Source organism: Gymnoscopelus braueri (assembly GCF_963280865.1).
Source record: "Gymnoscopelus braueri genome assembly, chromosome: 11".
Lineage (NCBI taxonomy): Eukaryota > Metazoa > Chordata > Actinopteri > Myctophiformes > Myctophidae > Gymnoscopelus > Gymnoscopelus braueri.
The window spans coordinates 34,099,907-34,116,430 of record NC_137613.1 but is presented as its reverse complement, the minus strand read 5'-3'; the positions used below and the strand labels follow the sequence as shown (position 1 = coordinate 34,116,430).

The 16,524-nt window shown below is 45.1% G+C and overlaps 1 protein-coding gene across 1 annotated transcript in view; it reads left to right on the top strand.

The window, feature by feature from the left end:
- adgrb2 (adhesion G protein-coupled receptor B2) overlaps positions 1-16,524 on the top strand; it is a gene marked incomplete at its 5' end in the record, with an annotated part of 277,462 nt that overhangs the window by 251,005 nt on the left and 9,933 nt on the right. Inside the window, 4 exons of the mRNA XM_080441985.1 lie at positions 3,266-3,432; positions 4,365-5,069; positions 8,969-9,004; positions 10,927-11,040. Of these exons, the coding sequence (XP_080298111.1) occupies positions 3,266-3,432; positions 4,365-5,069; positions 8,969-9,004; positions 10,927-11,040 (1,022 nt within the window). The remainder of the gene's footprint in view (positions 1-3,265; positions 3,433-4,364; positions 5,070-8,968; positions 9,005-10,926; positions 11,041-16,524) is intronic.

The window sequence follows — 16,524 nt, the reverse complement described above, 5'->3', positions numbered from 1 at the left end:
GGACCCTTATTTGGTTCCATTTGTACACTCTCAGAGTTACACCCGTAAGAGGCCATTTGGAACCCCTTGAAGGAACCATGAGGGTCCCTGGTCCACATTTTGAGACCCACTGGTGTAGCAGAATGGAACAGAGCCTTCATTAGCATCATTGCTAACACCTGTGAAGGAAGTAAGAAGAGGCCCAATTTCTTTCCAATGTGGCTGCTGTGCATAGAGCCTATTGGGATTCCGGGGTTTTTTTCTCACTCCAATCATGGTGGATTGAGCATGATTTCCAGCATGCACTTATTGAAAGTTTGGTTGTTAATGGCAGATGTATGTAGCTGTTTATACAGTAGGCTAACGGGTGTTAGCAGCATGTCAACTTAAGTAGCGTTTTTCAGAGAAATTTCCCTTATTGTTGTTGCTGTGTTTATTTGGTTTTGTTTTCCCTAATTCATGCTCCGTTGTACGGTGGTGTCTCTCATCCGAAAATAACAGATCTACAAGCTCACAATGCGTCGAATCACTCGGCGCGTTGTGAGCTTGTAGATCTCGCTATTTTCAGCCACTCTACGGACATGACGACGCGTGAGCTCGTAGATCGTTGATTGTCGCGGCATGCGACACCGCTGTACGACATAAACCAGGCTTAAAGGGATAGTTAAACCCAAAACTTTCCTATCGATTAGTCTTGAATTCATGGATATTTTTGTCGCATTCCTAAGCCAGTATTTGATGACCAGCGGACCGGTAGGCAGCGGTTCCTGTAGGAGACACAAAGGAGACTCTTTGTGTCTCCTACCGGAACCACTGCCGGTCATCAAATGATTGGCTTAGAAATGTGACAAAAACCACCCCATGTCCACCCCAGGTCCATACGTCTCCATGGGGTGACTAATCGATAGGAAAAAAAAGTCATTTTGGGGGTGAGCTATCCTTTTAAGAACCACGCATGAAAGCTTGATGGAGTCGTTATAGTTTCATGATGTGATGCATTGTGACGTCAAGGCACACACACACACACACACACACACACACACACACACACACACACACACACACACACACACACACACATGCAGTATGGTACTGGCATGCCAGCAGCCCAGTCCGCACCGCGACGATGCCGCACTGCATGTGCTCGCAGGGGCAGGGAAATATAATGGGTTTTCACGGTGACCAAGCTGTGAAGTGGACTTCAAGGTATTCGGGTGTCTTTCATGTGAAAGCGACGGTGCCCGGTGACAGTGTGCCTTTTTCTCAGAGCTAATAAAAAACACCCTGGCTCAGCAGCAGATACAGAGATGGAGAGAGACTTTGGGTCACAGTGTCAGGGATAAAACTCATCTCAGACTGCATAAATCATCTGAAGCCCAAAATGAGAAATGAAACTTAACCCGTTCAATCCGGGAGCGCGTCTCGTGTCCTTTTTAGATTTTCTTTGGCTATTCAGAAAATAGCAGATCTACAAGCTCATAGCGCGGCACCGAGTGCCGCGCTATGAGCTTGTAGATCTGCTATTTTTGAAAAATCGTGAAAATGTGTGCAAACCTTTGAATATATATGTTACAGGTAAGTTGGCATTCCAGGTAAATTGGAAAAGGGGCGCTTGTTTTCACCGCCCCCCAGGCAATTCTGTAGAACCAACGCTAGAGGGCAATGCAAGCCAGACATGAGTCCCACACCACACACGCACGCATGCACACGCGCACAAACGCGCGCGCACGCGCACACACACACACCCGCGAACAGCCTTATTCCATGCAGTTGAAGCACAAGGGGGCGAGCCTGAGGGGGCGGGGCTGGCGGGCTATGTTAGTGCAGTGAGTGGCAGTTGGGGCAAACCATAGAGGGGCAAACGCAGTCCCCACAACATCATTTACGATTCTGTGCCTATCGGTACATAACTCGGACGGCGCTTAGTCGACTTGCAGACCATCGGCCGGTCGGCGCGGGCACTCGCGCCTGGGGGCGCTCGGGCGCGCCTCCTTGGCCTCAAGGTCTGCTGTGTCGGCGCGCCTCCGTCATGGTCCAAAACTATACTTTATCGGCGAAAAAAAAGTAGTCCGCGGTTGTTTGAAAAAGTACCCCAACCGGGAGTCAAACCAAGACTCCCAGTGGTAGTGGATGGGGAGTCCAACATTTGTCAAATATTTTGTTCCAGGGATCCCAAGAAGCACAGATTTGAGTTCAAATCTTCGCTTAAAATATATATATATTCAAAGATTTGCACAAATGTTCAACATAAAAAAATAAATAGCAGATCTACAAGCTCAGAATTTTTGAACAGCCAATTATAAAATAACGGTTATAGTTCAAATCTAAAATGACACAGATGTGTTCCCGGTTGGAATGGGTTAAGATGCAACCTGTTTTATTTCTCTCTCTTTTTTTTTTCTCCTCTTCCTTTTTTCGCGGTGGTGCCACTATACCACATCACCACGGCTCACGGTTAGGTCTTGATCGAAGCCCCCGTGGGTGATTTCATAGCCGCGCGTCCCCCCGGTGCTTCTCTGCAACCCAATCAATGAGATATATATTGCATTTATTCATGGGTGTGTTGCAAGGATTATGTTGACTGTACTAGTTCCACAGATGTTTGTCTATATTATAAGGGAACTCACTTTTGCTTTTATGACTGCATTTCTCTCTATCTCCTTTTTCCTTACCCACATTTATCTGTTTGGTTGTCTTCTTTTTTGGCATTATAATTTTATACCCTGTCAAATTCCTTCCTATGCATTAATCATGAATTCCTTCTTTTTTATGTTAATCATCTCTGCTTAATACGCTGATCCTGTCTCTTGATGCTTCCTCTACCTTGCATGACTATTCTTTTTTCCCACCCTCTTTGTCCTCCTCCATAACCATCTGTCTCCCTGCTCTCCCCATCTCATTTTGCCTCCTCCATATTACTTCTTGCCTTGCTTCTTGGACCTCTCTCTCTCTCTCTCTCTCTCTCTTTCTCTCTCTCTCTCTGTCTCTCTCTCTCTCTCTCTCTCTCTCTCTCTCTCTCTCCCCCTCCCTCCCTCGAGCCGATTTTCTCTTCTCTCATGACCTTTCTATTATGCTTTAACTTCATCCTCACTCATTAACTTCCCCCTTTGCTTTTGCCCTCGCTAATCTCCCAAAACTTTACCTCGCTCCTACGTGCGTCATACCTCTCTCCCTCCCTGCTCTCTCTCTCTCTCTCTCTCTCTCTCTCTCTCTCTCTCTCTCTCTCTCTCTCTCTCTCTCTCTCTCTCTCTCTCTCCACCGACCCCCCCCCCTTACCCACTTCCAGTTATTTTCAAGGAGGTCAACACCTGCAACCCAGCCACCATCACCGGCACCCTGTCCCGCATCTCCCTTGACGATGAGGACGACCCCAAGTTGTCCGCCCACCAGGAGGGGGGACTCAACTTCAGCGCCCTCCCCGGGAACATCCCCCCTCCCAACCTTATTGTACAGGTACATTGGCTCCAGATAACTTAAAGCTGAAGTTATTTATCACCCGAAGGAGCATCAGTCAGTCGCAGAGTAAAACCAAAGTACATATTGTCACTATGGATAGATAGATCCCACCGGGGGAATTTCAGTCGCCCAGAGGCTACACAGGAATTAATAGTTACAAACTACAGTAAAGTAAGTAAAGTCAGATACAGCAATACAAAGGTAAATAAAACAGTAAGAAGCACCATCAATAACATTGTACTCTATGCAGAAAAACAACAACAGCACCAGGTTACAGTGTCCTCACTCCTCACAGTATCCCACCCCAAAACAAAATAAAGTGTCAGTGTCAACAGTGCAAACAGTACAATAACCATACCCTACAGTGTCATTAGAAGTCAGAGTCCTTAGTTAATCTTTTATTCCAAGTTATTTGACACTTGACCTGGCAGAGTGACCAACGTGTGTCTCGTTGTAAATCCTCATATATAGGTATGTGGGTCGGTGGGTGGGTGTGTAGGTAGGTGGGTGGGTGGGTGTGTAGGTAGGTAGGTACAGTTGGTTGGTTGGGATGGTACATACCGTAGATAAGTAGGGTAGGTTGGTATAGTAGGTATGTAGGGGCTATGTGTATGAGCTGTGGCACAAATTAGTTTTTGCCAATTCAAAACACATTGCAGTTTTGCCTTCAGAGGATTACCTCTCAGACATATCTAATGTATTGCAACAGATTACAGAGAGGGGGATACACAGGTAGAGATAGATAGCTCTGGTGGGATTTGATGCAAGCTCTAGTAAAGGCCCATGTGGGTCTAGAGATGCATTGGGCACTGGGCCAGCTTAGACAGCTTAACTGGCAGTGCTTAACTCTCCTTCTGATCAGAAATAAACTCGGAGGCGTACATCCAGGCTGCAGATGCTTTGATCTTGTATTTTTTTTTCTCCATCAGGTTCCGCCACTGGGAGGCCTCAACGAGCTGAGCGACACGCCCCTGAAGAAGGACGTGAACGTGGACCAGCAGAGGCAGCAGGGGCAGCAGCGCGGCGGGGCGCCCGTCTACCTGTGCACCGAGAGCGGCCTGGGCTGGGCGCGGCCGTCCCCCGCCTCCAACTCGTCCCAGGACGGGAGCACGGGGAGCGGGGGAGGCAGTGGAGCGGGGTGCGAAGGGGACTACATGGTCCTACCCCGTAGGACGGTCAGCCTCAAGCCCCCGACGCCCACCTCCCAAGGGGGGTGCCTGGGACTAGGGTGCGAGGACAAGCCCCTCAACATCGCGGTGGACGACCCGCCCTTTCCGCCTCCCCCCTCCCCGCTGACCCTGCACCCGGCCGAGAGCGAGGCCTACCCGGCCGACTTTGTGCCGCCCGGTGTGGGCGACCTCGGCATCGCCATGAACCTCAACCGCTCCTACGGGACCATCAAGACCATGCCCCATGGGCACGGCCACATGATGGGGCAGGGCGGCCTCGTGCACACTCACGGCGGCCACGTGCACGCCCACGGGCACTCGTTGCAGCTGAAGCCCGGCCAGAGGCCGTCGATGCGGCAGATCCTGACGGGGGGGAGCACGGCGGAGAGAACCAGGACCCTGCCGCGCAACCTGGGCAGCACCACCACCAACGCCAACACCAGCCTCTCAGCAGGATCCCTGGAGGTGGGTATCTCGGGACACGGAGGCATGGATGGAGGCAGGAGGCTTCTGGTTTCAGTGGTCCTGTGTATCTCAGTCTGAGCGATGTGTGCGGGGGTGTCACATGACTATTATTAGGTGTTTAGTCTAGTTTCAGTTGAAAAGAAAAACTAGACACATTTTAGTCTCATTGTATTCAAATGTATTTGCTATGTCAGTCAATATAGATTTTTTATATCAAATAATTACAGTGACCTTTGGATGCTAGATACGCTAATAGATAATAAATAGAAGGTTGCTAATTTCTTCGAAACCAAGTCTAATCAAACCTGGCACTTGCGCCTTACCCTCCAAATCCGAGTAGCGTTATGATAAAAAACAATGCTGTGCATGCGCTTACCTTGCAAACACGACATAGCCATACATTGCATGCTAATGATGGTTTGAAAGGGCATAGTGCTGACGTTATTAATCTGACATTACCGTCTGGTTTTCATTGTGTTTTAATTCCTCTTGCATAGTTATACATCAGCGAAATTAAAAGAGGTGCTTGGGGGGAGAGATTTCATGGAGGGCGGTTGATGCAGGGAAGGGAAAAGGGGAGAACAGGAAGGATGGGAGTAAACTAGCTGGACAAGAATCGCTGTGGGAGGAACTGTAGAGTCTCTCTCTCTGTTGGCACTGCCCACACAGACACACAAACAATAAATGTCAGCCTTCAAGCAGGTCTAAACACTACTACGGTAAAAGCATGCCGTTGTTTGCCTCAGAACAAATGTGACATTATAATGGAAACAATGGAGATAGGCTGGCACCAGCAATGTTATGTTCAGTTAAGTGGTACTTGCTCACTGACACAATGATTTAGGAAATGATAGTTATTTTCACAGTGGTACGTATCTGCAGGTCAGATTACTCTGTGGGTGTGCGCGTGCGTGTGTGTGTGTGTGTGTGTGTGTGTGTGTGTGTGTGCGTGTGTGCGTGTGCGCGACTGCGCGTGCACTCGTGCATCACCCCCAAGCTCTGCAAGGTGGCACAACAGATGGACTGAGATGTACAGGATCAGAGGAAATACCCCCTGGCAAATGTTTTTTAACCCACCTTAATTACACTATACTCACTACTCCCTCTAACATGCACGCCTTGCACACACACACAACCAGACACATGCACAATGCATGCACACTGCACAGGGACACACACAGAGCATGCACACAGACACACACACACACACACACACACACACACACACACACACACACACACACACACACACACACTCACACAGATGCTGTCTGCATGTGGTTCTTTCCCCCAAATGGCCTCTCGCTGACTCACAAAGTTGATTAAGGAAATGAGAATGACATACTTCCACAGAAAAAGTGCAGATGTTTCATTTAGGGCTGAGGACGTTGAGGACAAGTCGTTAAAATGTCTGGATCATAAAATCTACAAGTGCACCGTGAATATCAAAAACTTCCCCCGGTGGAACCCTGTTGTGTATAATTAACCAAGCACGGTCATTTAGGCCTGAATGCGCTTGATTTGGATGTGCTTAACAAAGCGTACCTCTGAAAAATATATCGTAGGTGGAGTATGTCCAAAAACGTTACTTTTCAGGAAATGGAAAAAAAAGAAACCTGTGTTCAAGAATCAGCTTGTAGATCTTCTATTTTTGCTTTTGCGCTCCGCTGTCATATGAGTAAGTATCAAAGAGCATTGATTTATCAAAAGAAAAAGAACAAATGTAAAAAGTTGAAATAATGGATCTACAATTTTTCTGCCGACAGCAACGTTATGCTTGATTTGGAAGTGCTTAAACAGAGCGTACCTCTGAAAAATATATGTCTAAGCCGGGAGAGTTTTTCTGCTATTAATACTCTGATATGATCAGGCATTATGAAGGGAATCACGGAGATGGAAGGAACAGTAAAAGACAGATCATTTCGATGAGTATTTCGCAATGTTTCACTTTGTTTCATACAATAAATAGACCAGGGGTTCCTACACTTTCCATGCCAATAAGGACCCCAGACAGCCATAGCCTGTGGTTGCGGCCCCCTATTGCGAAATTACTTTAAAACAAAAAAAGAAAAATAGTGAAGATAGGCAATCTACAAGCTCACAATGCATTGCATTGTGGGCTTGGAGATCTTTGAAGATGCTGTTGTGTAGGCCAATACTTTAGACCAGTGGTTCTCAAACTTTTTCATGTCAAGGACCCCCAAATTATTTGGTCGCAGAACCCCAAATGAAAATATGTTGTGCTATGGACCCCCAGAAGCAAAGATTTATTGTGTTAAAAAACGTTCACTTATGTTCAAGAAAAAAATAGCGGATCTACAAGCTCATAGTGTGGCACGAAGTGACACGCTATGAGCTTGTAGATCTGCTATTTTGAAGAGCCAAAGTATAAAAGAAGTGGTTAAAATGATTGTGACGCTATATTAACACATTTTGACGGGGACCCCCTGGAACCTCCCCAAGGACCACTGGTGGTCCCCAGACCACTGGTTGAGAACCACTGCCTTAGACCAGTAAACGTCATGCTACTACATTTTTACCTTATAAAATGTGTATGTGACTGAGGTCATGACAAGTGTCATGAGTGTCCTCCACATGTCATACGCTACTATGTGTATGAATGTTTCATGTGTTTCATGGGCTAAACAAAACTCAATCATGGATTTTTCCCTTCTCAGGTAAGGCTTCACTGTGGTAAGAAGGAATGTGATGACTTGCCGTCCTTTATGCAGAGTTAACGGGTAGACAAGACAATAAATTAAATAAGACAGCTTCACATCAACATCTGAAGTAAAAGAAAACATCAGTTCGCCATCTGTCGTTTTAGCTCTTTACCTTTTAAAACCTTTACTGCCATCACATCGCATCAACTGCTACATGTGTTTGGACTATGTACTGTACAAAGCTTTAGAAAAACTCTAAACAGTCTCACAATGTTGTGTTAATTGAAGATGAAAGCTTCTTTAGTGTTATATAAGTATAAGAGAGTACAGTTTTTGGATACATTGCAGCAACAAGAAACACTGGTGAAATGTAAAGTTGCCTCTACATTTGCAGTTACAAGGGCCTCAACTCAAATTGTATTCATTATAAAGCACATTTAAAATGACTGTGGTCGACCAAAGTGCTGTGCAAGTCAATACGAAACCGAAAACAAGAACATTTTTATGGAACAAGAAAAGACAAATTAATCAAAAACATTGCCCAAGTGAAATATAGGAAGGAAGAGTCAGAACGGTGGTTCTCAAATTGGGCTCCGGCGACCCCCAGGGGTCCTTGAGGGGGATCCATGGGGTCCCCAGCCAAATTAAAATATAGAAATGGATAAGCAGCAGTAAATAAAATAAATAGAAAACGAGAATTGAGGAAAGCCAAGGCCTGGTTGAAATGTGTCTATAGATGTTAGAATGGCCACTATAGTATATCCACAGATACTGCTATAGATGTAAGTCTGAAAGGAAGCCCTACATTCCAAATGCTCCTCGGTGTTCGGTTTTGCTCTATCCTTGTTGATTTTAATGGAATGTCTTTTTCTTGCTTCTTTTTTTGAAGTCTCCAAAAAACTTCACAGGAAATGATGTATATATTTGAGAGCACAGTGTATGTGAACCGGGAAATTATTACTCCACTCTAATTTTGGCTTATTCCACTTCAGCAATCCCGTTACATTAAAAAACAGACTGAAGTTTTTCCTTTTTGGCATCAGCATTTGCGAGAATGTCTCAATCATCCCACACACCCCCCACCCCTACCCCCTGCCTCTTTCTTTTTGCACAAAGAGAGATCGAGAAACGCACACCGAGTATGATTGTGGGTTGTAGGCCTGTGTGTGTGTGTGTTGGTGGTTGATGCGTGGTCATTGATGCTGTGTTCTCTCCCCCTGCCCCCTCCTCCTCCAGAGGAAAAGAGTACGGTACTCTGAGCTGGACTTTGAGGTAAGATCCCGCGCCTCATTCTTTCCATCAGCCCGTCCTTCGCTTGCGTTTGCTTCCGCCAGGACTGAGTAACACGTAGAGGAGGCAGTAGTAGTGGCATCGCGCAACCCCTCTCACCCCCTCGCACCTGTCCACCCTGCACTTAGAACACAGACTTGTTGCGGCCCATGCACTTTGGCAGTAGTAGGCTATGCTGTTTCTTCAACAGAAAACTTTTAAAACCCTGTCCTGGACAGATTAAGATTTCACCCTATTTAACCACTGAAACCTTATTCGGACGTTGTCGTCGACGTAGAACTTTTTTTTGTTGTTGTTATTTTGGCAATTCTTGACCATTTCTTATCGTCTTATTGTCAAAATACTTTTCGCCTATAATGACATGCCCAAACATAGGGACGCCAGGTTGTAAATCGTTTTAACTAACGGCTTTATTTTATCCCAGTACAATAGATTAGAATCAAATAATGTCATGCCACTGTTTTGCGAATGACAAAACCGGAAGGTTTTCAGAGCACAGGTGCATTATGGGTATCTCAACTGTGGACATGAACAGTGGGGGGGGTCCCTGGGGTGCTAGTTGAAGAAACAGCTAAGTAGATTACTCAGTCTGAATAAGTGATAGTAACTTGACTATGAGTTGATGATGTTGTGGCTATTTTGATTTGGTTGGCTGGTTGTACTGTAAGTGTGTTGGAGCAACATGCTGTAGGTTGTACATGTGTGTGTGTGTGTGTTTGTGTTAGGCCTGTTCTCCATAGAATGACCTGGATATCCTATGAATGTCCAGTCTTGAGCAATACTCCTTTTTACAAATCATACACGACCAAACACTGCCCTTTGCATTGCTTGCATTGATGACTATTGGGTTTCAGTTATTGTGAAGATTTGACATTCAGTTTCCACTTTGGTACTGTGCGTGTGTGTGCCTGTGTGTGCGTGTGTGTTTTGAGCTACTAACTCTGATGATGGCTTATCTTCCAATTGAATCTTTTCTTTGGTCAAATCTAAAGTTGGTAGTTGCGCTGCTGCATGACTTTTAACGAATGGAGGTTTCACTTGTCCCGACGCACATGCATCTTTATCGGGGGAAAAAAGAAGAAAAGCACAAAATAAAATAAAAATGTTAAGACTAACAGTCTGTAACAGATAATAACACTCCAAGGAGAATAAGGCAGACAAAAAAATAAAATAACGAAATAATACAGTGTGTGAAAGGCAGACCAAAGAGATGAGAGTGCCCACTCTGAAGTAATTGGAGCCGGTGCTAAGCGCCAGTCCTGCCGGTGAGTCTTTGAGCGCTGGCATCTGGCCCTCATGTCGCTTTCAACCTAGCAAGCTGCTTTGACGATTAGCCGCTGCCGAGCAGCTAAAGCACTGGCCATTAGTGCCGAGAGACAGCAGCCATGGCAGTGACAAATGCAGTTTGCTGTCAGAGACTTCCACTGCAAAGAGCGGGACGAGCTGCCTCCCACAATGACATTCAGAACATGCAGAAGGCAGTTTAATGGAGTGTGCGCTCGCTTGTACTAATGCAACACAATAGTTAAATTCCCAGTTTTGTTTAGTTTTTTTTCTGCCTCACTGAGATCACTGGCTTGCAACTGCTGGGCAAACCCTGTTAGCAGCTTTCACCAAATTCTCGCTAAATTTACCCCGCCACAGGACTCAAAGTTGCCAAATTCCCAAAGGCTGAGGAAGTGGATAATTTATGAGCCCAAGCCAGCTATCGATCGCGCTGTCGCCCTTCCCATCTAACCTCCCCTTCATGGCTGGCATCGCTGCAGTTCCCCTTGGCCTCTCCCCCATTCCACACACCTTGCTGCCCCTATTGCCCCCTGCCCCCCGCCCCCCCCCCCTTTACCTTTTTTTGGGGGGTTTCTATTCTGTTCATTTTTTGTCCTGTCCCTTCCTTTCCCTTCCAGAAAGTGATGCACACTCGCAAAAGACATTCTGAGCTGTACCATGAGCTCAACCACTCCTCCAAGTTCCACACCATAGACAGGTATAGCAGGGACCCAGCCATGTCCACATTCAAGGTAAGACCCTCGCCCGAGGTGTACAGTTTGGGAACCCCCTGCATCCACGCAAACCCCCTAGACTAGGGCTGCAACTATCGCTCATTTTATCAGGGATTATTCTAGCGATTAGTTTTTGAATTCATGAAACAATCTTAAAGGGCGTTCTTTAAATAATCATTATATAGATCAACAAATCGACGTGAAAAAGATTTGAATATATTTTTTTGTAAATGACTAAATTGATTAGTCTGATTAACCACAGAAACCGTATTTTTTAAAAGGCAAAAATAGCTGATCTAAAAGCTCACAACACGATGCGTTGTGAGCTTGTAGATCTAAAATTCTTTGTATTTTAGAAAATCGATGATTTTATTCAAATCGATTATTTATTGTATTATTGATTAAATCAATTTGTTGCACCCCTGCACCTCCCCCCCACCCACCCACCCCACCCACGTTAACATAATCCACCCACCCCCAAGTCCCTGTACCCCCTACCCCCCCCCCCCCCACCCCCCCACCCCCCCCGCAGCCCTAAAGAACTGCCAATGAAAAGCACTGACCCCTGCACAGAACAAAAGGATGGTACTGTGTGTGCTAATCACTGCCTGGTCTCAACACCACAATAACACTGTCTGAATGCGTTGCAGGTCTTTACATTCATCATAATTATGAGCAAAAGTCATTTGCCAAACAGGTTATATTTGAATGCCCTTCTATTCATAATTCAGCTAAATTAACGGGCGAGGGAATGTGAAATCATTGTTTGCCCTGACAAGGGAACTCAAGTGCTTTTGCAAATTTATGTGTTTTCACTTGTGGTTTGATCAATTCACTGTGGACAAAACGGCAATAACTACCTCATAAATATAACCCTTATGAACATATTCACATTTCAGCTTTTCTTAGATCTCTTGAATGCATCCTGTAATTGCCCAGAATTCACTCAGTGCCCTTATCTTGGCTGGTGCCTTATTAAGTACCTGTCGCAAACAATTGGTCACAAGAGCTTTCACTTGATGGCTAATCAATCATGCCTGGTTAATGAATTTGGAAATTCTTTAATTTAGGCCTCCTAACCTTAATTCTCGCCCTCGACTTACAAAATGACTTTTATCACGCTGTAGCTGTGGCATAATCAACATGTTTCCATCTGTATGCTTTGTCTAGATCTGTTGTTTTTTTGTATTATGTTTGTTTTGATACATGTTTTGGTCTTGTGTGTGTGTGTGTGTGTGTGTGTGTGTGTGTGTGTGTGTGTGTGTGTGCGTGTGTGTGTGCGCGTGCCCGCCCGCCCGCCCGCCCGCGATTATTGAAACGGAGCTTCTATGAATCATTAATGCACCATTAGCAACCAACGAAAGTGTCCCCGCTCGCTCGGCACTGACCTTCAGAGGGCTGATTTCATTAAGATTGAAATGTGTGCACGTGCGGTCGCGCGCTCGTGCACACCTCATCTTTCGGACCCGCAGTGCATGGAGCCGTGATGAGTTAGTCAGCCTTTCCCCTGGCATCAGCAGCACACTGGTTCACACCTAATTTACACTGCCAACACAAGAGGACAGGCCAGCCTGACATATCTCATATTGTTGCTGTCGAGCAGAAACCTTGTATGTCCATATTTCAACTTTTTTTGTTTTTTTTTTGTACATTATTCGTCGCACAAGAGTGTCGCACAAAAGTAGAGAAAATAGCTGATCTACAAGCTCACAACTTGCCACGTCATGGCCTGGGAGCTTGGCCGAAGCTCGTAATTGATCCCTTTGAACTTCAGAGGGGGTTGTGCACTGAGTTGATTGATTGGGCCATAAAACTGTCAAACACTGTTCTGTGCTCGTTAGTGCTCTCTCTAATCAATTAATGTATCTAAGACACTTTGATACCTGTCAGAGAGGAGGAGGGGGGAGTGTGTGTACACACACAGATCTGCGATCTTAGCTAGTATACCTTTAACAAGACACTGTGACTAAATAATAACGTCATTGGATCCTATTGGAACACAGGTTATTTTTTCCATTTCCTGAAAAGTAACTGTTATGGACATACAAGGTTTCCACCTTACAGCGGCAATATTCCCCATGACTGGAGCCCGACTGATGCCAGATTTTTGGGTCCATTGCGGATCCTGGCGAGTCGAGCCGAGTTCTAGACCGCTGATGTCAAAGAGTGCAACATTTTCTAATCAATTACAAAAACGTTGATTTGATTCAAGTTTCTATTTGAGAACGTTTAACTTATAAGCAAAACGATGTAATACATATGAACACATAACTTTTTTGATGAAAAATAAACAAGCTGAACTTTATTTGTTATAACCAATGAAATAAAGACAATCTAAAATAGCTACAGTACAAGCTCACAACTCGTCGTAACACACAAACACGCTTATACACACTCACACATTCATTGCCACCCCCTATGCCAGGCTGGTATAGCCTTTCTCTTCACTCTTCATTTGCTAAATTTCTTGCTAAAGATTTCCAGGAGCTTTGCCCAACTCCCCCATTCATTCATCTCTGTTTTCTCGAAGCAGAGAGAAATGGCGGACCGCCGGCGAGGCACGTGCCATATATTAGAGGCAGCCATCCTCGACGGGCCGTGCCACAGCACACAAATGTGCCTCGGAGCGAGCTCAGGGGTTGCTTTTAGATTAATGCAAAGAATCTGAAGGTCAAATACAAATGAATTACTTTTATTCAAGCAGTTGAGAGCATTGGCAAAGAAAGAAAGACATTCTCAAGTTAAAATAGACGTTGGCCGTGCTGCCCAGCATTTGATACCAACTACATTTTAAATTACATTTTTGTGCCTCAGTAAATGTGCTCAGAACAGTAAGGGAACACCTGCTTTATACACCTGTACTGTGATCATAAAGGAGGCAAATTGGAGATTAAACACACACACACACACACACTCGGAGAGACAGGACGCCTGTACAGTAGGACAAGCTGGATACATTCATAAAGGGCAGCACCTAATGGCTCGCTCCCCTGAATCCATTATGCTAAAAGTGAGTAGACTCTAGTGAATAATTATACTGATAATGCTATTAGTGTCAGGCCTTTGACAGGCCCCAGCTTGAGTTCGGCTCGTCTGCTGTCAACATCTCACTTTCGAGAGTCATCCCAGACACTGAACTGCTGACTATACAGCAATTATGGAGATGAGAGTCACACGCGTGCGTGCGTGTGTTTTGTGTGCATGCATGAGTATGTTTGGTATGCATGTACATGTCTATAAAGTGTGTGGCCCTACTGTACGTCCCTGTCCACGATGGTTTCATGTCTGTGTCGCTGTGTATATGTGTGCTACACAGTCAACTTTGAGAGGGTGCAAATGTTACTTACATTTGTACCCTTTCAGAGTGAAAGGAACACTGAGGATTTTACAGTGAACCTCAGCGGGTTGTCCTGTCTTTGTCAAACTGATGAGCTCAGTTCAGGGGATCATAATTACTGCCGGAGTAATTATATTAATGCCCTGTAATAACTTTTAACAACCTTCCTTACAAATCTCCTTCCTCCCGTATGACAGACGAGGTGCGAAGGTCCATCTTCTTTCCTTAAGCCACGCGGCATTGTGAGTTTAGATGAAGATTGATATTCTTAACGTCATGCAGCCAAAATGACCTATCACTAAGTAAAATGTTCGCAGCACCAAGTGATCATTTACCTCGAGCAGCTACCAAAAAAAACAAACAATAGCCCTCTACTGCTATTTGCAGGGCTCCCCCCCCCCTTCCCTCAAAAAGTGCCTGACTCCCATTTAAACCTACATCCATAACGCCTTGAACCTGTCACCCACCTCTAACGATCACGGCCGGTGTTCGCACCCCGCAGGTCCCACCTCGCCCTCCACCGAGACAAAACACAGAGCCATCGCTAGCTCACGTTTACAAAGAAAGTCAAAGTAAGCATGCTAAACCCCATAAACCGTATAAAGACCCTTTTAAATTTCCATAAAATTAGGATTGATGTGCCCCAGGATTACCTCGTAGTCTGCCTCTGTATGTATCTGTAGTAGGGCGAATAATCATACCACAATATTTTTCTGACTTTTGACAGTATTTGACTCAATGTGATATGATATGAAATACGTTTAAAGTCTTTAACTTGTCATATAGTTGTCACGGTCCAATTCAATTGAAAGTGATCTATTTTCTTTAATACTGCTCTTGGGATGTATTGTGGACATTGGTATGGTAAAAATATACTGTGTACCTTTGCATGGATCCATGATGCTTGGAGCTAATGATAAGCGCGATGCTACCCTTAGCAGTTGGACTATATATTTTGAGACCAAAATAAATCTATGACACATAACATACTGTACATACTGGCAAACTATTACCATATCCCATGTGGTTCATCAATCACAGAATGTGAATGTGAATTTTGCAAAGCCAAATGAGTAGATTAACCCCTTAGTGTTAGTAGCATATATCCCATTATGCTACCCTGTCCTCAGTCAAATCCCATACAAATTAATTTGGGAACTTCAGCTTATTCTCAAATCCTAGTAAATTAAACTGGGACTCTCTTCTGATATCTAACATTTCCCTATTCATGGGATTGTGTGGTGGGTTGATACAGGACTGGGTGTCTCCTATATAGTAAGACATGTGGAGTTTGGGCTTTTGTTTGCGTTTGTGTCGTGGTTTACTTTTAGCACCCATTTCAGCTCTGTGACAGTGTGTCCATTTCAGTGCCTGAACTAAATATGACCTTAAAACCGTACGATAAAAAACAAGTTCTAAATCACTCTATTAAAAACAATGACCCATCCAAACAGGTTTATAATCACCTCATAAACCATTATACTCAGTTCATAAAACAGCTCATTAAAAAGCTGGCACTTAAAAGGACTAAACACAATGCACTCTGTGCGGGTGCAGAGAGATACTCTCATCGGGGCATTGGTGGTGGGGGAGCTGCCTCAAAGGATTATGGGGGTCAGGAAAAGAGTTGAACTGTTGCTTCTCTGGAAAGGTAGGATCTTTGTGTCAGTCACGGAGGAGATGAGTGGATATCGGAAAATGTCAGACACAACACACACACATACACACAAAATCGACTTTCACATCGTTTCCAATTTCTGTCTGATACGTGCGGTGGTCTTAGATTGGTGTTAGGCTTTCCCTGACATGTACAACCTCGGACTCCGCCCTCCTCAATCACTTCCATAATTCTTTTTTATCTCAATTTCTCCCTCTCTCTCTCCCTGTTCTATCGCTTTATCTATTTCTCAGTTGTTTACGCACTTGATTCGCTCTCAAGCACTTCCATTTCTCTCCTCCATTCAGTCATTCGTGCCCTCCAATCCGTCTACGCTGTCAGCAGCTGTCTCTCTCCGTTGCCCACTTGGGTCTTTGTAGTGGCCAGAGCTCACAGCGTTTCCGCCAGTGGCCGTGCATTGCTCTCCGTCTGGGCTGGCAGTTCACCTCGAAGTGATGACTCAGTGCTTGCCTGAATGGGACTCACTGTGGCAGGGCACACATGGCTG